Source organism: Fundulus heteroclitus, chromosome 5 (assembly GCF_011125445.2).
Source record: "Fundulus heteroclitus isolate FHET01 chromosome 5, MU-UCD_Fhet_4.1, whole genome shotgun sequence".
Classification (NCBI taxonomy): domain Eukaryota; kingdom Metazoa; phylum Chordata; class Actinopteri; order Cyprinodontiformes; family Fundulidae; genus Fundulus; species Fundulus heteroclitus.
In genome coordinates this window covers 5628663-5651311 of record NC_046365.1, presented here as the reverse complement: position 1 = coordinate 5651311, position 22649 = coordinate 5628663, and the positions used below count along the sequence as shown (strand labels likewise).

Sequence of the window (22649 nt, the reverse complement as noted above, 5' to 3'; positions counted from 1 at the left end):
TCCCAGGTCAAAGAACAGGAGCGTCAGACTGGAACTGGGTGTTTGTGCTTAGATCTGAAAACATCATCCAGCTCTTCTTTTCCAACCATTAGTGAAGAAGATGACAGCACAGGTTTACATTGGGCCCCAGCGCATGAGTCAGATTCATGTCTGCAGTGAACTGAACGGGAAAATGAACGGTGATTTTATCATGGGAAAACTGTGTGTTGGCTTATTATCAATGCTCCTACAGGGACAGGCGGCTGCTGTCCCGTCACATGGTCGGCTTAGCAGGAAGTCAAAGGCCGGGGGGGAAAAAAGACGAGTTTCTTCAATTAACTCATTTGTTTTCCTTTTCCCCCATCAGAGATAATCACTAACAGTGGTTGCACAAGATTTAATATAAAACTGGGACCAAGGCTATCAAGTTTACACTTTCCCAGTGGAAATCACCACTATTTAATCACCAACTATTTACTATAAATAGAAGGATTTTCTGAAAGTCTGTACTGACACGCTGATTTGCCAGATTATGAGCGACGGCTTGTCACTGCAATTTACTCCAGACTTTTTTCACTATCCAAGGTTGCCCTGTTCCAGTGGGCTTAACCCGGGAATCTCCTGATTAAACTGAAGTCTGTACTTTGTCAGCAGGGGGAGTTCCTCACTGATGGCTGCAAACGGCAGCACAAACTGGCCCAGTGGAGGCTGCCACATATGTGGCTTATTTAGGCAGCATTAGGAGAAATGTAGGCATCCCCCTGAATTCAGCCATGGTCACAATAGGATTAAAGAGCATACATGTTCACAGCAGTCTGAAGGAGTCTCTAAGAACATTTCAAATGTTTTTCTTTTCCCTTTCCCTCTGTAGCAACCACGGCAGAGATCAGACACTTTAAAATGCATTTACTAAAAGAATATTACAGATGAGTGTGTTGCCGTTGGTTTCCAAAAAAGCTACAGTGAGCTTGAACTTTGTCACATTTGGTCACTCTAGAGCTACGACCATCAATGTAAACTATTGGGATTTAGTGTATAACCATGAAGGCAAAAGAAAATTATGCATGGCTTTGAACAGTTTTTACAAATTAAAACCAGAAAAAGTGTTACATGCACTTGTATTTAGCCCCTTTACTCTGACACTCCTGAATAAAATCCAGCTGCCTGCAGACATCATTTCTTTGGTAAATGAGAGTCAGCCTGTGTGCATCTGAATCTCAGAACAAATGGAGGTGTTCTGTTCTGTGCAGGTCTCAGAGGGGTTGTTGGAGAACGTCAGCATGATGACAGGAACACAGCAGACAGCTCAGAGATACAATCACAGAGACCTTTAAAACAGGGTTAGGTGAAGACTTAAAGCCGTTGTTACGAACTCATGGTTTGCAGTTTGCCACGTGTCATGTGGAGCGGTGGTTCAACGCCTCTTTGGTGCTAACAGATGACCTATGGACCGACACAGGTCTGCAGCCCGGGGGTTGAGCACCACTGGCATAGACGACAGGTCCAAAGTTGAACTTTTTAACCTACTTGCAAATGGCGTTTGACAGAAATCAGTCACTGCACCCTGAACACATTGTTTCCACAGGCAAATTTGGCAGTGGCAGCATCATGCTGTGGGAACGCTTTACTCTGTCACTGGCAGGGAAGCTGGTCAGCGCTGATGAAAACATAGATCAGGGTTCTCTCCAGCGCATTTTAGCATAATGGACCGTTACGCTGAAATGAGACCGTTACGCTCATAATGAGCCGAGTCAATAAAGCTCGTGAACGTGCATCAACGCAGACTGAACCACATTAGCTGACGAACAGCCTCCTTCAAGCTGAACAATCCTGGTGAGGACCCTGTAGATGAAGCTAAAACGGTGCAACTGTGGAAGACAAGCTGTTAGATGCTTCTTCCAGAAACTAGGTAAGATCTGCTGGAGAAATGACCCTCAACAGGCCAGGCCTAGATCCCATTGAGACTTCACGGTGAGACTTGAAGGTTGCAGTTCCCAAAAATCTCATCTGTCACTGCAGTGGAAGCTAGCTCTACGTACTGTACACACACCACAAACTGTTTATAACAAATAATAGCGACGATGCTTCTGCAAAGTGTTGACGGATGCTGGCTGTGTAAACCAAACGGCACGGAAAGCCTTTTAGACATTTTTGTCAATGCAACAAAGAAAGGGAAGGAAAAACAAAGTTTAACCGTAGCGCTCACAGGTCCTTTAGGCATTGTGGCAGATCAGCTGAACAACCTGCGCTGTAAATATGTTCAGTCGTTTTTGTCCTGTCCAAGGCTGCACTGTTCTGCCAGGGACGATGTCCTCTAAATCGCTGACTGTGTTCCTTTGGGGCGAACCGATGGACAGATGTTGGACAGTGGACACAGCTGGATGACTCATTAGGAATCACACAGGCTTCCTGCTCTCATGACCAGAGGTTTCCGGTGAAACTATGACAGAGGTGAGCCAGCAGACTGTACTACCTGCAGGCAATATTACTGTGAACAGTGCTGCATTGTATCATTTCAGATACTGCGTCATCCTGGCTGTTTGGAAGCTTGATTATGGGATCTTCAACCATATACAATATTTGAAAGGGCCTAGCACACGCTTAGTTACATTTCACCCGAAGTTTTGCATCAAGTCTCCTCCTACAATGACCTCCCTGTTTAAGTTTGATACAAGCATTAGGCCTCCCAACCTTAGACAGCTGCTGTCTTCTTTACCAGACATGGTGGAAAGGTATGATCCAGGCGCTGCGGCTGACTACTGAAAGACTGATGGTCTGTGCAACCAAAGCTGGTATTTCAGTGGCATTAGTCAGAGGTCATAAGAAGAGTTTTGTGGGTTTCTTCTTATTGGTATTGCTGTTGCCAGCTTCACATGACTATGGAGTAGGAAGGCAGGGAACATTTCGCTCTGCTTATACTATTATTAGCCAAAGTTAAAGCGGGGGACTGAACAAGTTATGACTATTTAATACTGAGAGGAAGAAAAAACATTGCAAAAATAAGAAAAGGTTTAAAAAGATCTTTAAATCCATAGGTCTACGAATGTTAGATAAGAAAAACAGGAAACCACGATAATGAACCATACAAATCAGAGAAAATTGTTTCTCCAATGGGAGTAGAAACATGTTCTGGTCTTAGGGGTGGACAATAATTCAATATCAATATAGATATCGCAGTATAACTTTATTCAATAACGGCTGTATGACATTTCCAATATTTCAATGTACATTACAGTCTACGCTTACAGCATTTGTCAAGGACTGACGTTCCAGCTTTTATGTACCTTTGTGTGTTTTATTTTCTAAAGCAAATATTTCTAAAATGTTATATTAGAGGAGTTTTATAAACATGGCAAAATAATTGACATAGGTTTGTACAGGCATCTGGTGTGGGCATTTTTGGCAGTCTTTCTGAGGCTTTATGTTGTTTATATCGATATTGTATATATATCGTACCGACCAAAATTAAGAAATATATCGTCATATAAGTTTTGGCCATATCGTTCAGCTCAATTTGGTCAACAATTTAAAATCTTTGTAGAGTTTACATTTAACATCTCCAATGTAATCTAACTCACTAACTCCTTGTTGTACACAAGATTTAAAAGCTTATTGTGCAGAAGGCATGGGCCCAGATCAGATTTTCAGAATATGATAGGTTTAAGTAAAAATCACACAGTTCAAAAATCAAGAATCAAGAGTCTTTATTGTCATTATGCTTGCATAATGACATTTTCGTGAGACACCGGCTCAGAATTCACAAATAACCCACAGACAAGGATGAGCATTCACAGAGAAGACCCTCAAAAGTACAAAACACACAACTTTAAATATAGCGTGTTCTTTTCATTAAGCTGTACAGCAGAAGAGAAAGACTTATCAGAAGGGGAAAAAAACTGTGCAATTGTTGATAGATAATAAGGCATATTCAGAGAAAGAATAAAATGTCCAAGTTGAATGTACCAAACAAAGCTTCCTCAGTGTCCAGTTTCGCAGTCTTAACACCAAGGTTTCAAAATTAAATGCATACAAAAACTTGAACTGATTGCTTTGATTGATTTAAGACAACAAAGTAACAATTATTATTATTATTATTATTATTATTAACAATTATTCTCACTAGGGCTTCACACTACAGTCAGTCATTCACACCGTGACGGTGGTGAGCTATGTTAGTAGCTACAGCTGCCCTGGGGCAGACTGACAGAGGCGAGGCTGCCCTACATCAGCACCACCAGACCCTCTGACCACCGCCAGCAGGCAATGCGGGTGAAACCATGATAGTGTCTTGCCCAAGGACACAACGACTGAGATGGGGGACTGAACCGGCAACCCGCCAATTGCAGGACGAACTCCCTAACCTCTACGCCACTGTCGCCCAATGATTTTATCCTGAAATGCACAGGAACCTTATCCTGTCTAGCGCCCGACGTTTCCCGTTTAGTTTGTGAAATCCAGGAGCTTTATCCGGTAACCACTGTGCCGTCCGGTCAAACTTCCTTCTGTCAGAATTTTTCGCAGCGCCGCACCGCCTCGGTAACCGAACCCGCAACTGTATGAAACTAATGTGAGAGGACACATTCATTTTTAATCATCTGGGTTCCCTGAGGCGCTGCAACCATAACTGCACCGCATTCAATGTGAGCCCGGGGTAATACCTGTACCATGTCTATACAATTTAATGCCATGACCAAAGGTGTGAACGGGAATCTGAGCCACTATTACCAGTCTGTTTTTTTCTATTACAAACTAAATAAAGTTCATGGAACTATTCACTTCCGTAAAGTTTCATTTTATTACAACGCTGGTTTCTTTACCAAGGCCACCTCACATCTTTGACTAATAATCTGCAATCATCATGATGTGTTGCCATGCACAGATAGCCACAAATATTTAATTTTCCAATTTAAAAAAAAAGTCATTTGGAAAGAAGCAGGAATTGCCACAACAAGTGAACTATGAAATCCCCGGCCTAGTTACATGAAGTATTGCTGACGTTAAGGAACTTTGGGCAAGGAAGGTATTTTCTGGCTTTAAAAGGGATCCTGTGAGCCAGAAATGGGGCTTGTGACTGCTCATTAGTTTAACCCCTGAGAGCGGGTATACTTATGATAAAGTACCAGAAGGATTTTACAGCCTGTTAAAGGATTATTAGTTTGCTTTCAGTGGCACAGACCACACTATATGTCCGCTGCCTGTCTGTACCCTAGAATAAAAAAAAAGGCATTTAGAAATGGCTGAATACATTTGACTTTCCATTAAACTACAGATATAAGTGGCTCCTTTGATATCTTTTATATAAAAAAAAAGGACTAACATAGTGCAAGCTATGATTACCATGTCTGACTTCTAATCCAATAATTTAGAAAAGAAAACTTGAAGCCCAACTCTCAAAGCTCCAATATACAGTCGGTTTGAGAAGGACTGTAATTTATTCTGATGGCAAAATCATTGAACATGAAGTTCTGATTTTATTCAGGCAGTTTGGACAGAAAATCTTGTTAGGTGCCAAATACATCAGCAGAACCACAGCCAACAATAGAAATGGTGGAAGGAACAAAACCGTAAATTGTTGAAAGCAAAAGGGAAAATAAGACAGCTTTGACAACCTTTCAAAGTTCTTCAAACGTTAGTTTAGCTGTTAGATGGACTTCTGAAGAACAGAAGCAGAGCTGGCTGGACGTGGCAGCGATTCTGCTCTCCACTAACATGATCGATTTTCTGCGGAGAACCCCACTTTCTATCTGTGCGCCCTACATTTACTATTTCAGATCGGTTCCTCAGCCAGGTGGAAAGATCCCCAGGTTTGCTAATAAACATCAGGAAAACAATAGTGACTTGCAGGTGTTGCAGTAGACCATTACCTTAAATGTTCAGCATCACTTCTTAAGGAGACCAGCAGCTAATAACTTTTGTAATTCCTGTATTGATCACGCAGGTGATTTGAGCTGAAAGGGGAGCTTTATTAAACTTTAGTTGAATTGCCTACAAACAGATGTAAATGATTGCCATGTGTTAGGTGAGGTTGTGTAACCTGCACGATTTAAACATCACAGAGGCTGTTTATGCCCAGATTTGTTAGTGTGCTGGAAACACTCAGAAATTGCAAACATATGAAAGACGTTGTGTAGTTAATGCCAACTTTCTCTGTTCATTTCTTCATTAAAAAAATCTCTCCTTTGGAGAAGATCTTACGGAACCAAGATGAATCCATGCGGCCTTGACCTCATGCCCCGACTGATCATCAGGGGAACTTGTGAAGAAGGAGGCCAACTCCACATTCACCCAGACAAAGAAAGTCCACCTGGGACAATTAAGCGGTGCTGGAGCATTTCCACCCTTCGGATAGAAAACTCCTACGACCCTCCTTTTGATGCAAACCTACAGCAACTATTTGCTTACAATTTTAATAATTATAATGTCCGCTTTCCATACACCAAAGAGGAAAAGTGTTGGCACTCTGAGGTAGGACTTGGCGATATGGCTTAAAAATAAAATGCTTAGTCCTTAGTCCTCGACGTGGCCGACTCAGGTTTGAATCCAACCTGTGCTCATTTGCCGCATGTCTCTCCCCCTGTCTTCTACCCTCTTTCCTGTCAGCCCACTGTACAAAAAATGAGCCACTAGTGCCGAAAAAATTAAAATAAAATCTCTGATTTTATTTTACCAAATCTGATTAATCGATTTTTTTTCTTCCTTTTCTTTTCACAAAAATAAAATAATTATAAAAACTTTCTTTCATGTTAAACAGTTCATCTGGGAGTTGACCTGAATTCAAAGTGCAACTAAATTCAAGCAGTGAAACGAGCTTTAGAACAAGATGGCGGCCCTGCCGGTGTAAACAATGAAAATATAAATGTTTGCAGCTAGTTGTGTTATGCAATGAGAAAACAACAGGCTTCACTTCACTAGGTAACTTAAGCTAACTTTAAAAAAAGAAGTAAATTAATAGACTGAAGTGCCTCGTCTTTATGGTAAAAAGTTTCCTCTATACAATATTTTAACAATATTTTTTCCTAAACATATATTCAGCATTGCATGCTGTTCTCTTCATGGAAGCCCAATGAGTCCATTGGCAAAATCAAATCCCGACTTCCCAAAAATCAAATCTTAAAAAATAGTAAATTCAAATGAATCAATTAAATCAGCCCTAAACTGAGGGTAATTATGTAACCGTATCAGGAACTAAAATCAATAACAGACGTCTTGTGAGCTCTAGAGGTCTCCTTGAACACCACATCTCTGTTAGGCAACACCTTGTTTAACTCTCAGAGCAGTGAAGGCGTCTCTGTAATGCTGCAGTAATTATAAGATCCCTGCAAGCTTTAGTCACCCTTCTGTTACTCTGATTTTAGCCCCGCAACTCAGTAAATAAAGGTTCAGCAACAAACTGACTCTGTTAAAGCTTTCTCATGAGGTGTGCAATGTAATGAACGTATCAGCCATGCAATAAGGTGAAAAAGGGTTAACCAGCAGTGGCTTTGTCTGATAGTTTAAGCTGCCTGTGATAACAGAAAGACCACGGTATGTTTGATATATTTACTTTAAAAATATGAATGACAAAGCTATATTTACTGTATTGTTAATGCAATATCAGCGTGTGCAACATTCATATTGCAAAGGACTGCTTAGGGTGCGGTAAATTAAAGCTTGCATTTTCCATGCTAATGTAATATTCAGCCAGTCGGACAGAGTCTGGCGGCAGCGGATGTTCACAGCGGATACAAAGGACACTGCCCAAAATGCTAAAGGTCAGAATGAAGCCCAGACGAGAAAGAGAGGAAAGAGGATAACATCCGTACATTACAGCTGATATTGCCATCGTAACATTTAGCAGCAGAGTTTTCTAATATCCTGCTGCCTTACTAGTTTCTATATAATCTAGTGTACAGCATTCGGCCTATACTGAGGTAAAAAAATGACCAACAGTGATATCTCCAACTCCTAGCAGGAACCCAGAAACTGTCAAAGGAAACTTTTCAATGACTTGATTGTCAGTATGGAAAACGGGTAAAACAAAAATCCCTCAACGCTCATCCATACAGCGGGAGATCCTCCTTTATTAACCAGGCTGATGAAAGGCTCAGGGCCGCAGCTGAACGCAGCTGGCCTCCATTAATCTCTAACCTAAAAACCTCCTTTTAAACCACATCTGTTAATTCTGCCACAGGCAGAAAGAGGATGAAAAAGTATTAAAAATGACAAGTCAAGTCGTGGGGTTTACTCAGAGACGTTCACTTAATGCACTTAGACTGTGTACTGAAATAACCGACAAAAATATGTTGTGTCATGCACTAATAGACGCAGCACGCAGATTAAAGCGGGCCTCTAAAAAAATGTTAAATAACAATTAAATTAAAGTTCAGTGAAGTCTCAGAAAAGCTACAGAGGTCTACATAAAAGGCCAAAAGTAGAAATGCACACAGAACTGGCTGGTGAGCGGACGCTAAGGCTGGGCAATACGGCTCAATAAATGAGTTGATATCCATCATTATTGATTAGGCTGAATTTAAATACTTAATTTAAAAAACTCTATGCTTTAATTTTAGACATGACCTTCAACCTTCAAAAAGATTTGCTGCCCACTGGTTAAAGCTTAGGAACAGCCGTCTAGGAAAAGTGCTTTTGACAGTGAAGCACGTGAATATGATTCTGGTATTCGGACTTCTCAGCTGTGCTGAGCGGGGCGACAGTGGCGTAGAGGTTAGGGAGTTTTTCCTGCAATTGGCAGGTTGCCAGTTTGACCCCCACCCCCCTCTGACTGTCTCCGTCGTGTCCTTGGGCAAGATACTTCACCCACATTGCCTGCTGGTGGTGGTCAGAGGTCCTGGTGGCGTCGGCGTATGGCAGCCTCGCCTCTGTCAGTCTGCCCCAGGGCAGCTGTAGCTACTAACATAGCTCACCACCGTCAGGGTGTGAATGTGTGAATGACTGAACTGTAGTGTGAAGCGCTTTGGACGTCATCAAGACTAGTTAAAGCGCTATACAAGTACAAGCCATTTACCATAAATGAGATGCCACTGCGTCTTTCATTTCTTAATAAGGTTTGGATGTGTTGTCGTACGGCTCTGCTGCAGAGTACCTCTCCATAGTTGTTTGTTGTCGCTTGTGTATTGTTTCACTGCCAGATGTCAACGGCTGTTTGACAAATAAATTTGTTGTATTGCCAGAGTTGGTAGGTACAACAACCTTACATAGTTTATACGTCAGTAGCTCACCCTGGTGGCAAACAAAGTTTTTATGAAAGATTATCACATCCTGCTGGCATATTAGTTGATCTTTTGGTGTTTTACGCTTTATTTTTGCAAAATTGTTAGTGAATAAAGCCTATTGTGTACACTGAGCACACTGAGCATGTGCAGCAGGGGTTAAAACAAGGAAGCAGCTAACGACTATTAGTATCTCCCAGCGAAACAATAAAGAATGGTCCAAGATCCAGTGAAAAAAAAAAAAGAGGGAAAAGACTGGAATGTCACTGGAAATACAGTATAAACGTTGGTGTTCACTGACGATGAAGCTAAACCTGCTGATTGCTCAGATGTGACCGCAGAGTTGATTGACGTGAGTAAATGTTCTGATATGAGGCTCTTAAAGTTTCTGTAGATCGGTGTCTTAAATTAAAAAAAGTTGGTCTTCGATCACGCTGAGCTGCTGCTTTACTGTGAGGCATTCCAGAGGGTCTGGCTGGGTCCAGTATTATTTACAAGTGATGTATTAATTAAGGAAAGCGGCATTATGATAGTTCTGCGATACTGCCAGTAGATGTCGCCACTTCTGTTTATATCTGTTCATCGCGCCCATTGTGGGGCTATATTTAGGCTCAAAAAGGACAATAAAAACACCAACAGGATGGATGCTTGGTGTACATAACCTTATTTTATCATGATCAAATGGTTTTTGGTCTTTCTTAAGCATATAACATGACTATATCCATTTAAAATATCCAAAATAACGCCAAAGTGGTGACGTGACATTTTCTCTTTTATCCACAGTTTGCTCTTGAGCTGTTGCACTCATTTCTCCATCGTTCTTTTTGATTTCTAAGCAGTTATGAGGTACGGTGGTTAAACATGAAACTGTTACTGCGCATCCGACTCAAGTTGTTGCTAGCTTTGCAGAGTGAATGAGTTCCTTGATGCCACCAACTGTGATTAGCTGGGCCTACATCCCCCAGAATGCCGTGAGGTTCTGGTTTGTTCGGTGAAATTATGGACCATTCTATAAGACGTATTTTCTATCGCTATTGATCACATGTGTATGGTGATATATATTGTTATTGTTTCATTGGTTAGCCCAAGCCAATTCAGACTATTTTCTGCTTAACTGGCCCAGACAAGTTGGAAAGCCTTTTTCCAATCAGTAAAAGACAAAAACATCAAAGTGCAAGCAGGTATGCATCAATACTCATCAATGTGGATGTTGGTATTGAAAAAGGAAGTCTCAAAGGCCCTTTTCACACGGCATCGATCCATTAAACGGCGATTTAATTACTATGTCCGTGAACATGACACTAGTAGAAACGTTAGAACAGTGTAATCTTGGAGACCGGGTGGTGGCCCATGTGTACGTAACCCACGCACCAAGGCTTCAGTCCTTGACGTGGCCATCCCAGATCTGGGCCCGGGTCCTGGCCCGTGGACCTTTCCCGCACATTTTCCTCCTCTCTCAACCCTATTTCCTGTCAGCATAATATGAAATAAAGGCTACTAGTGCCACCAAAAAAAAGGTGGTCATAATTCTTCCCTGCCACACTAGTAGGTGGTAAACTCTTTGAAACTTAGTTTAAAAAAACGAAGTTTTCTGGGGGAAACCCTGCATAGTGTCCATGTGCCAGGGCTTTTCCTTACAGGCAGATCCAGTTTTTTCCTGTGTACTCAAAAAAAACAGAGAACCGGATACGTTATAATTGTATATTAACGTTACGATAATGGTAACAGCTTTCAAATTCAGCCATTATTAGAGAAGATATACGCAATTGTGATGCAGATGAACAGTAAAAATGCAACAAATATTTTCTGTTTTCACTAAAATGGCTGCTGTGTTAACAGGACTGAATTCAGCTACTCTCAGTATCAGTGAGAAGTTAAAAAATGAAGTCACAGGACATCAAATTCAAATCTGCCATGAGAAGATTTTGTCGTTCTGGTGAAGGTTGGCCGCCTAGTGTAAAGATAAGGTACGGGTCTAGATTCCCTGGGAACTGCTGTTTACATTTAATGATGCTAACTACGCTAATCCTGCTAATCGCTAACGTAAAACGCAAAAGACAGTTTAAAAAGTCAACTCAATATCTGCTTTGGCAGATTAAAGTTGCACAAAAACCAGAGATCTACAGTCAGCCAAAAAATAAATAAAAGAAATCACTGCACCACAAGTCATAGATAAATAATCTCAGGTGGCTACAGCTGGCAAACATGCAATCAAACTACAACAGCAAGACTTCCAAAATCTTTTACTGCACACCAACATGAAGCAAAGACAGCCTTAAAGGACTGACAGGACTGTCCAGTTTGTCTCCACCCCCACTGGTAAGCCCTCACAATCATACAAAAGATCTATTGTGGAGCACAATGGGGTCACCCTCTCTGTTCCTGCTGGTCTGATCCTAGTCAGTCGCTGCTTATAGAGCCTGGAACCCTGCCAGCTGCCAGCTGCCAGCCCAAGATCTTAGAAAACATCCTTCAGCCTGGATTGCCCTCGCGTTAGACTTTCTTTCACTGGCAATTTAAACAAAGGCTTCATCATTTGGACAACGCAATCACTTTTTAAGTTCAAAGAGATGCTGAAAAAAATATTTGTAGTTCTTCATCCCAAGGATCCTGTAAATTAAGCTCCCTACAACTGGGGCCCAGCAACACACATTCCTGACATTACTAACAAAACATCAATCAAGCAGTTGAAAAACTACACCGTGGCGTTAATATCAGATGGGCAAATTGGATGCTTTTTTTTTACATTTTGAATGTCAAAAAAAAAAATCCCGATGATCCACATAAGCCCAAACCTGAGATGAAAACATGGTTCTGAAAACTTATCTTTAACTTTGCAAACCTTTGAAAACGCCTGACATTCAACGACATTTACCTCGCATTAAAATGGAGACCCCTGTGCGCCTGGTGGACTGAGATAGGTGAAGTCAGACTTACCTTGAAGCATGCACCTGTATGCGGACTCCGAGATGGCGTATATGTGAGGGGGCATTTCGTGCCTCTTTTTGCCGCGATACATCTCTATGATGTTCTCCGAGTAGATGGGCAGGTTTTTGTAGGGATTGATGACCACACAGAAGAGGCCAGAGTAGGTCTAGGGAAAAGGTAAGAGGATAGACTGTTAATTGATCACAGAGTAGGTTTATCGTCACAGTTAATAGTTCTCATTGGGTTAATATTCATGTGAATCGATTCCATTAAAGAGCAACTGGCCAGAGAGACTAAGCATAAAGAGACCCCAGGATCATTTATTTATATGTCCATAGGAACAATGTCCCATAAGAGCTTTCAAGGACACGGCGTGGATTGCGGAAAACAACGGACAATTACAGAATAACACTTTGGCAAGACCTGCTTTGTCTGCTGTCGGTGGCTACACTGTAGCTCACCACTGTCAGTTATAAGTGGGCGAATGACTGAATATAATGAACCCCCATGAACTGAAGGGGTGCTCTACAAGTACAAGCCATTTACCATTTACCCTTAAAGACTTGGGATTTGACTGGAACTAAACCCTAAAAAAAACCTGGAACTTGACTAGGACTTGGCCCTTACAGACCCCAAAAAAAAAAAGCTAAGTGCAAACAACTCTGCTATTTGCCTTGCAAAAATATTAAAAACCTAATTTCTTCTGAGAACTACTGAATGAAGTCCAAACACCACCTCTGCTACTAGTACCACTGAGAACTTGGGGAGTGTTTTACAGGTTTACATAAATCTTGTTTTTAAAAGAAGCAGAAGAGACTTCAGAGTCCCATAAAACAGATGAACCTACTGAATCCTGTTTTTTTTCCTGGTACGTGACGTTCCAGCATGGAAATGTCCACATTTCTTAGCTTTCACAGAGCATGTACACGACTGTTGATTATTAGGTTAAATATTCCTGTAGGACCTCAAAGAAATTCTGATGTGCTGCTGTTTGTATGCAGCAATTTAATCTGAACTCCTCCAACTAGTCTGGCTTATTTAAGGTACTAATGTTTAACTGTATTAAACTGAAGCCAGTTTGACCTTTGACAATGAAAACAGAACGCAGCGGATTGAGATTTTTTTTTTATACAGTGGGGTAAATGTGTCCTTCAGCTGTGTAGTGCAAACAAAGTAGCAGCCAAAAGAACAGGATGGGGTTAATCCCGTTTAAACACCCTGCTGGTGTTTAAACGTTAATTTGAGACAGCTCACGGGGTTCACAGTCCAACCCACACTGCCCCAGATGCTCACACATTGCTTTTGACGCATAATCGAGGCAACTTGAAGACCGTAAGGCGACCACACATCTGCTTTGTCCTTTTCTCTGTGGGCTCTCTCCGTTTTAAAAGTAAGCAACTCCAAAGAAAAGTGGTTCTGATGCGCACGCTTTTTCGTCTCTGACCTTGAGACTCTTTCTTTCCACAAGACGGTCGCCCGTTTTTCTACGTTTCTGATGTGTGTGCTTGGCTTGGCTACAAAGACGCATTCCCTGACTAATCTTGTCCGTGGCAGTCAGACAGCTTGGGAAGCCCAGGGGCCTATAAACCCATCTGGACATTTCTGACTCAAATAAAGCATGACCCAGGAAAATTGTAAAAACAAAAAAAAAAGATGTTTTACAAATTTCAGCTGTCACCAGGCCTCACAATGAAATATTACCGAGCAGTGAAACAAAAACATTGATGAGGTTAAAACATAACAATCTGATGGAACATTAGATATCTAAATGAAACTAATGAAAAGAAACTAAATAGATGTAAATAAAAGGACATCAATAAGAATGTTCTCGCTGGGCTAAAGCTCATATTTTTAAAGGGTGGGGTGAGGTTCCCAGATGGCCATCGACCCCCCCCCCCCCCCCTTCTTCTGTGGGCATGGATGCTTAGCTGTGTACAGCTGTCCGCTCATACAGGTTTGTTATTCTGAAACCTCCCACAGAATCTGCCAAGTAAACTTCACCCCTCCGCTGCTTTCTGGTCTTCCTGCTGCAGACCCGTCCATCCTGCTGACTATGACTGACTGAATGCATCCATTAGAGATTTCAGGGTGGGATTTATGGTCCCATTCTAACCCCTCCTGAGCGCTCCCCACGGCGGGCGCAATGCCAAGCAGACGGATCTGTGCTACTGAACTGGTGTGAACCACAGGAGGAGGGGAGGGGGATGACTCAGCTGGCTGTCCTTAACTTTGGACCCCGGGGCGTATTTGGAAGGATTAGCTGGTCTGTGAAGGTAAAGGGGGGGGTGGCCGTCTACACCAGGAAAAACAAGGCACCAGTCAGCAGCCATTAAAACAATCTCCCTGCTTGTAGTTTGCAGGATTCAAAGAGGCCATCTCTCCTCTACCAGCAGGTTTAATAATATCAGCAGCCCACATTTTTAGCACTGATTCATGTTTCTCTAGACAAATCTGATTAAAAATCTGTGAAGTCGAGCCAGGGGGATCCACCCTCAGTGGGAAAACAAGCAATGTTTCCAAGTGATTCTGCTATGACTGAGTGCATTTTATTCTGATTTAACAAGATCAACCTGGTTTTAAAGGAAATTACCAGCTGACGTATGTAGCAACATATTTAAAGATTGTTTTCATGCCCAGACGTAGAATAATTCCGGCCCAAAATCTTAAGGGAGCTCTTACTTTGGACGTGATTAAATTGACAAACATGTTACCACTGTTTGGATTGCTGTGGTTTTTTTCAGCTTAATAAAGGCTTTTGAAAAAGGAAGCAATTATAATTTGAGCAAGTCTGACCGCTAATACGGGTGGACGCTTTCTGAGTTAGCCTAAGGAGTAAAAAAAACAACCAAGGAGAAGCTTTTTGTGGGGAATGTAAGCCAATGTTGAGGCTCTACTATTCATTTTCAGTGCAACGCTCTTCAGAGTGAAAGTTGTCACTGAGAGAAGAAGACTCCGCTAGGTAAATATCGAATAGACTTCATCGCACTTGTCTGGTCATATGGACCTCTCAAACAGCTTTACACTAGAGCCAATCGCACTCACTAGCATTCAACGGCGTTGAATGCCTTGCCTAGGGGCACACCCACAGGTGATAGGAGGAAGCTGGAATCAAACCCACAACTTTTGGATTGCAAGATGACTATTCTACCCACTGAACTACAGTGGCAGTCCTGTTCAGTATTAGTGAGGTGTTTAAAAATGAGGTCAGAGAAGGTAGTTAATAATCATTTAAATCATTTGCCATTTTGTGCTTTTATCATTTTGGTCATTTGACCAAATTCAGATGATAGCAGCAAGACTTCCTATGAAGGGGGTTGAACATGAAAGGGTAAAGACCCTATTTCTCAGCACAGTTGGAACACTGTTTTCATTTCTCAAACACAAATCTGAATCAGCCAAAATCTGTATAATGTTTTCTGCATAAGAACCAAACATCCAGAAACGGGCCACAAATGTCTACAAGTATCTGCTCTTATTAAATGACTGCGACCCGTGTCTGGGACAAAAAGCGTTGGACATTCCCACGCTAAATCCAAAGGAATATCAACGAATAGGAATATTGATGATTATAAAAACACATAAAAGAATACAGGAAAAAAAACTATAGATGAAATGAACCTGAGATGTGCAATGATTCAAATGTGCATTTCAATTTGAATTCTGATCCCAAATAGTCAAAAAAGACAGTTATCAACAAGAAATTATCACCAATAAAATGGTTTGGACTCCTTCTGCTTTCCAAATATACTCTAGTGGAGTGCGTCTCCAAGCTCAACAAAGACGATTCTGATTGAAATATTGACCATAATGATAATATTAACAATTTTGGTTTTAAAATCAAGCAGCCCGATAGCGATTTAAATAACACGATGTCTTCCACTGGTGTTGCTGTGCCTTTAGGGACCGGTAAACAAAGCAGGTGAAGATTAGTAGCTCCAGCTTAGCAGGCTTTGCACTACCTACCAATATGGAAACAAAGACAATCCTGTTATTTACTTTCTGACATGCAGACCTTCAGTAGAGAGAACCCATGTACTTCTGTTTAGATTTCTGTTATGGACTTAAAAAACTGCTTTGGCTAAAATGATTTACTGTTGAGTTTGTCTCATTACTTGAACGTGTAACTACTACAGTTATTATCATTTACACGACACCAAAAGATACTTTAATGATACGAAAAAAGAAAAGGAAAACATTTTGGAAAACTTTGAACAAAGAGAAATATTTTCTGCTGTAAAACTGAATTAGTTTAAAGCTAAATTGTTCACTGTTCAGTTCTACAAAATCCCATGTCTGTTGCATTCAATTTATTTAGAATAAAAGGTTCCGGAAGGACACACAAAGGAAAAATTAAAGACAATCACACACTCATCAAATAATCCACTCGAACGGAAGCAGGACAAAAAATAAAAAACAGATTTAAGAAATATTTAAGAAATAAAGCAAATAGATGTGCAAACCAAAAGAAGCACAGTAAGAGATTTACTGCGATGATTCATCTCAAGCATATGGAAATAGTAACAATATCCGTATAAGTATAATGAAAAAATAAATAAAATGATCTTGTAGAGCAGAGAGACCAGCAGGAGGAGATGACCTGCAAACAGGTGTGTGTACGGCTGAAGAAACTCTAAAGTGTGTAAAACAACTAGGTATGACGCATTACCTAAAACATGTGTAAAAGTAAAGCTGAGACGCTGAAACTGGGCCGTTAAGTTTGCTCTAAAACTAAATTTCTAAAATCTAAAATTTCCCCCACAATGCCTTCTGGTGCCGTTGCTGCTGTTAAGCTGGCATTTTCTCAGAAGTCAGTGTAACAAGCGCAGGTATGAATGACACGGCTGCTGCTTTTACAATTATCTCGCCGCATGTACACTCCAACAACCTTCTTACGCTCCCATTCATTCTGTCGCGTCGTCATTTTGCTTTCAGAAGAACAGCAGCGGTAGGAGGCGGCAGGATCTGCTGGAACAAGCGTACGGATATCTTTCAGGAAGGTAATAAAAGTGGCCTGAAGTTCAGCCATGGATGTCCAGCTGATACTTGGGACTGGATCAGGATCCTGATCAAGCTACTTTTGATTGTTTGGTATCAGAGTCCCTGATGAAACTCAACTGTCTGACTGCACCCCCAGCCAGCCATGCTGTCTGGTTCGGACGGCCTATGTTTAGCAATGACTGCCTGTTGTAGCGTGCACAGCTTATTAAATGGTATATTAGGAGGTGCAAATTGTGTTGTTGGTGAATAAATCTTGGTTTTCCATAAGAATCGACGTGTTTTCCCGCTTTTACGATGCTGTTCACAGTGAAACAGGGACAGCAGTGGCTGTTGCAGGGCCTGATCTGCAGTGTGCTCAGCTGTCCTCATACCTGAGCTGTCCCCTGGCTGGGACAAGGCCATCAAAAAGAAAATGAAGCCATGCATTTCTGTTCTCTGTGACTGGGAGGATGTGCACGCACGGACACATGTTCATTGCAGCCAACAACAACATCTGTCCCTTCCACTGTGCAACACGTACACCGGTAGACGTGCTCCTCTTCTAAAAGTGAAATGGGAGGAGCTGCGCTTTGGTTGCTAGCTGAGGTGCAGTGCCCTTGCTGATTGCAACGCAATAATCGGGAGGATTTTGAAACGGCTCGTTTATGGACACCAACAAAACATTTAGTTATTGCCAAAAAACAAAAAAAAACAGCTGGATGTTTGTTTTTAGGGCTTGGACTATTTCTGGAAGCAGTAAAGACCCAAAAGTTAATATTTTAACAATACCTTTAATCAAAACACTTGCCAATAAATTAATTTGGAGAAAAACGGTTGGTGACAGCACCAACATGGACGGTAAGGATTTTCTGAGATGTAATAAAGTATTGGATGCAGATATAGCCAATGCCCATTCCTAAATGCCAATCAGGGATCAGGGAGAAAAAGAACAGTCAGCATATAGAACAGTTCATTACGACGAGCTCTCTTTAGTAAAATAAAACTATTTGACTCATTAATTACTTAGGTGTGTCTAACATGTCTCAGTAAAAAAGCTGACAGCTGCAGCCTTAGAAAAACCAGACATTAGCAGAAACAGCTACAGTCAGGTGGAGCTGCCATCTCAGCTCCCTGCAATCTGAGCCCGTCTGATTCCTCAGACTGAGCATAAAACAACAGATCAAAGAGATGCTATGACTATAATGGCTGCCTTTTTTGTAAATCAGTGAGAGGGATGTTATTCTATCAACCAAAGCATTACCTTCACATTTTCTATTCATTCGCTCCTTTTTTTTTCTGATGCCAAAATGCTGGAAAGATAAGCGCTCCAGGGTCAACTGTAAAGTCAGGTCAGAGTTATGTAATATTTGTCCAATTTTAATGCTCAGATGTCACATGACAACATGCAGGAATACTTCATCAGCTGACCAACGCATGTCTGCATGCCTCTAATTAAAACTAAACCCTAGGGGACAGTGGGCTTAGGGACCAGGAGAAAATGATGAATCTACTGAAATGGACCAAAGTAGCAACGAACGCCTTGTGTCAGAAGAAAGGCACGTTTGTGCCGGTACAGAACGATAAAAAACACTTAGAAGCTGAAACCAATCAACTTGTTAATCATGTTTTTTGGAGTTTTTTTTCTGTAGTTTTTTTTTTGACACCAGGACTGGAGGAAAATTCAGTTACTTGAGGAGACAGATGTTGCTTATCAGTGAACACAAAGAGCTCTGTTATGGCGCTTCAGTTTACCATGTGACTCAGCAGTGGCCTCCCCGCGCCAAGACATGTGGCCGGGGTCGGCTCTTACTGCCTGCTACAGTTGTGCTCTGAAAACAAACGTGTTGATGAGCAGGCTTTGTGACCAGACAAGGTTCACGCTACAGTCTACTTAAATCTCTTGATCCACTCGTTTCGTCTTGCGTTACTCGGCGTCACAGGAACGTTATCGCCTGTAGAATTACAAAAAAAACTTTTTGGTAATTTGTTGATAGGTGCACGGAGGGAGAGAATACAGACTTTACGCTCTGTGAAGTGTGGAAAATAATCGAAAAAAAGAGTTCATGACGTTGACGAGCGAAAACTCTCCGTCGTGTTTCCCCCCGCTGCGGTTCCCTGCCTGTGTGATGTGATCATTCTAGGCAGGGCTCACTTCTCCCCCACAGGAGCAGCCGCGGCGTAGAGGTCACACAGAAAAAATGCTACGCCTGGAGCACGAGATCCCAACCGTTTCTGTGTATTACCAGAACAACCTTCCTGTACGTTTCGCCAGCACGCAACGGACCGACGCTGCAAGGACACACGGCAGCCTGAGGAATCAGATCAAAGACACACGTGATCTATAAAACAGAGAGAAGAGAGCAAACTGGAACCTGTTACTACCCCAACACTGGCTAACGTGACCGGGAGAAGCAAGACACTAGTTTGTGAAAACCTTAGTAGTTGTGTGCAACGAGCCATTAAAAGAAGAAACGCTTTTCCGTTTCTGGTAATGCATCCATATGCCAATGTTTTAATTATGATCTCTGCTCACAACACATCAGCAGAAACATTGAAATATCTGTAATTTCCCTGCCAAACGAATAACTCGATCAGTTATTAGCTACAGCTATTAACTGTTGTGAAATCAGCCAACAGGAAAATGACATAAGATCAGACTCTAAGGCTGATCTAAGGCCACAATAAATGTAAGGGACTGCTGCAGCCCCCCCCCCCCCCCCCCCCCCCCCCCCCCAAGTGACTGTTCTCACAGCAGGGGGACGCTGTATAAAGCCCCTGGCCACTCTACAAATGGCCTTCTCTCACCCGCTGCTTTAGCAGGATAGGGGAGGCATCTCATCTTCCTCTGCGGGGGAACCGAATGGAGTTCAGAGACCCGGCACATATACAGCCTGGATAAAAGCTAAGTCTGTGTTCAGCGTATTCAGACGATAAGCAACCTCTACAGAAACCAGCTTTTGTGATTTTGTTCTCTCAGTTTTTGCCGGAAACTAAGCCAAGACTACACGAGGCAGATTCGCCCCCCGTGGCTGGACGGTGCCCACAACACGTTGCTAACAGCTAACAGGCTTAACCGCCCGCTAGCATTCTTGACACAAAGCTTTGCAGATATGTTTGGGTGTGTTTTACGGTTATAACAAACTTTATTTCCATAAGAGTTTTTCTAGACCGATGGAATATTTTTGTTTGTGTGTTCTGGTCCGCTCATTATGACAAAATATAGCTTAAAAGTCTTTCTAAGTGAGCGGCGAGCTCCTACTAGCATTAGGGCTATTAGCTTCTTAATAACTTACTGCTACTACCCTAGTTAAACATAACTACGACGTTTTAAACATAATGCTTGTTCTCATTTCGCTCCACCATCGTCCAATAGTGCTATGAGCGTTAGTACAGCACTAATAGGGAACATTAATGTTGATTTAACGGTGTTTGTGTAACTTTAGGATTAACTCAAGGTAATGTAAACACAACCTGGATACGCTCTGACACACGTCATTTACAGTCGATTGTCCGCTTACAGCGCCCTCTAGCTTCCTAAGTTACCAATTCAAGTTTTAATTATTTCCTGGAGAAATAATTACATTAATAGAAATCAAGTGTCCTAAAGGTTATTGATTACTACTTAGCAAATCTTTCTTTAAAATGTTATTTTATCAAATAATATTGTTTAACTCAGGATTTGCTTTGTGAATTGGTTGAAACACCAAATGTTCTAAATTAGTCAAGCTAATTTGATCTCACTCCACGTTCTTTAAGATTAACTTTGGTTCTCTGACTTGGATCTACAGTGAAGCACGATTCGCTGAATCATTCTGATGATGATTTTCAACTATCTTTATTTGTCCTTTTGTTATTTTGTGTGCACATTGTTCCTTAGCTTCTTTTTATCTTCATTTTGCTTTCGTTAAGTAGTTTTCGTTAAGTTTCACTAGCCTCGTAGAGAGGACTTGTTGATTGAAATATAGTGTTAATTAGGGCTGGACGATAATTCAATAACAATATATATCGATCGACAGACATATATCGACGATAGAAAAAAAAAAGGTCAATAAAAAGTTCAATAGAATAACAGTAATGTTACATTCTAGCTTTGTTACATATATTACAGTCATTACATCCCAAATAGACCGGGGAACCAAGCTCCACCCCTTCAAAGAGTTCAGAGAGCATGCGTACTTTATTCTTCTTTAACAACTCGCAGTTTTGGTAAAACGTTAGTTGTATAAAGGGCTGAGTTTGAATTCAGTGTTTGTGTGTTCTTTATCTAAAAGTAAGTTGCTAAGCAACAGTATAAGATGGCCAGGGCTGCACTTAAAATATATGTTTTGAATTTGTTGATAATTATCAATATCGATCAGTATGATTTCTATTTTATCGATTTGTTTTTTTTTTTCTATATTGCCCAGCCCTAGTGTTAATTCAGATAAACAGCATTCTATAGTGATGTTCTCTGGATGTTAATTTTATTTCTGTTAATAAATTATTGAACTTGATGAGAAGTTGTCACTCCTTTATTCTATGTGTGTGCAGAGTTTACTGTTAAAAGAACGGCAGTGCTCGAATCACCCTTTCAACTATTGTCCTATTATCAGGTGTTTGGGCTGATGTTCACCAGACAATACCTAACAGGCCGAGAGTTGATCATTAAACATTAAATGGTCTGGAACTGGAAAAGGTTTTATTTGTCAGTATTCATGTAATGTGGGGTAAGTGTCATGACAGAAGTGGCCTTAGGCTGCAAACAAAAACCCTTAAGCAATAACCTCTTTAGAATATAAAGTTGTTTTACAAGTACAGCAAAAAGCATTTAGAGTCCAACCTGAAAATTTACACACAAGCTTGCTGTCCAGGCCGTTGGCAATTGCAGGAAAGCATTTTGTTGGTCCTGATCACAGGGGAAATCAGCAGATTATGTGGGACGTGACAGCTTCATATCAATAGCTAAGCAGACAGAGTTATGCGTTCTGCAGGAGCTGACCGTGATTAACCAAGATCGTTAAGCAACTATCGCCCACTGTCGCCACATGCTCGATCAGGAGGGATTGCTGTACAGACAGTGACTCGGTGCAATCAGTGGGATTTGCTAAGACAGAAAACCTTTTACCTGTAATAAATAAATAATAAACTTCACTTCCGTGTTTTACAAGCAGAGTCGAACTGGGATGTACACAGCTGACTTTAAGTCAGTCCATGTGGATGGACATGAGCGACTGTAGAACTGAAAATACATCTGAACTGTTTTAAAGTGGCTTGAGACATCATCGTAGCAACATTACTTAATCACAACTGTAAGGAAACACTTGGATGCAACATTTGGTGGTATACTATATTTCACGTGCCATGCCTATGCACTGGGCCAGCTGGATAAACACTAGCTGCCCTTTATTAATACATCTGATGTATTTTTTGGTAGCTGAGATACTTCAGCCTTAAAATGTGGCTCAATCATAATCAAAATTGCAATTTTCAGCCGTGGCATCACCATCGCATACTTTCCTGATACTGTCATGTCCTAAGGATGGGGGGGTGGGGGTGGATCCTTTTAACTTATGTAAT

At 41.4% G+C, this 22649-nt stretch overlaps 1 protein-coding gene across 5 annotated transcripts in view; it reads right to left on the bottom strand.

The window, feature by feature from the left end:
• Positions 1-22649, bottom strand: part of LOC105919530 (myosin-10) — a 67022-nt gene that overhangs the window by 39826 nt on the left and 4547 nt on the right. For all 5 annotated transcript variants that reach the window (XM_021311929.2, XM_036136770.1, XM_021311931.2 and 2 more), the window contains exon 3: positions 12126-12282. In XM_021311929.2, coding sequence (XP_021167604.2) covers positions 12126-12282 — 157 coding nt within the window. The remainder of the gene's footprint in view (positions 1-12125; positions 12283-22649) is intronic.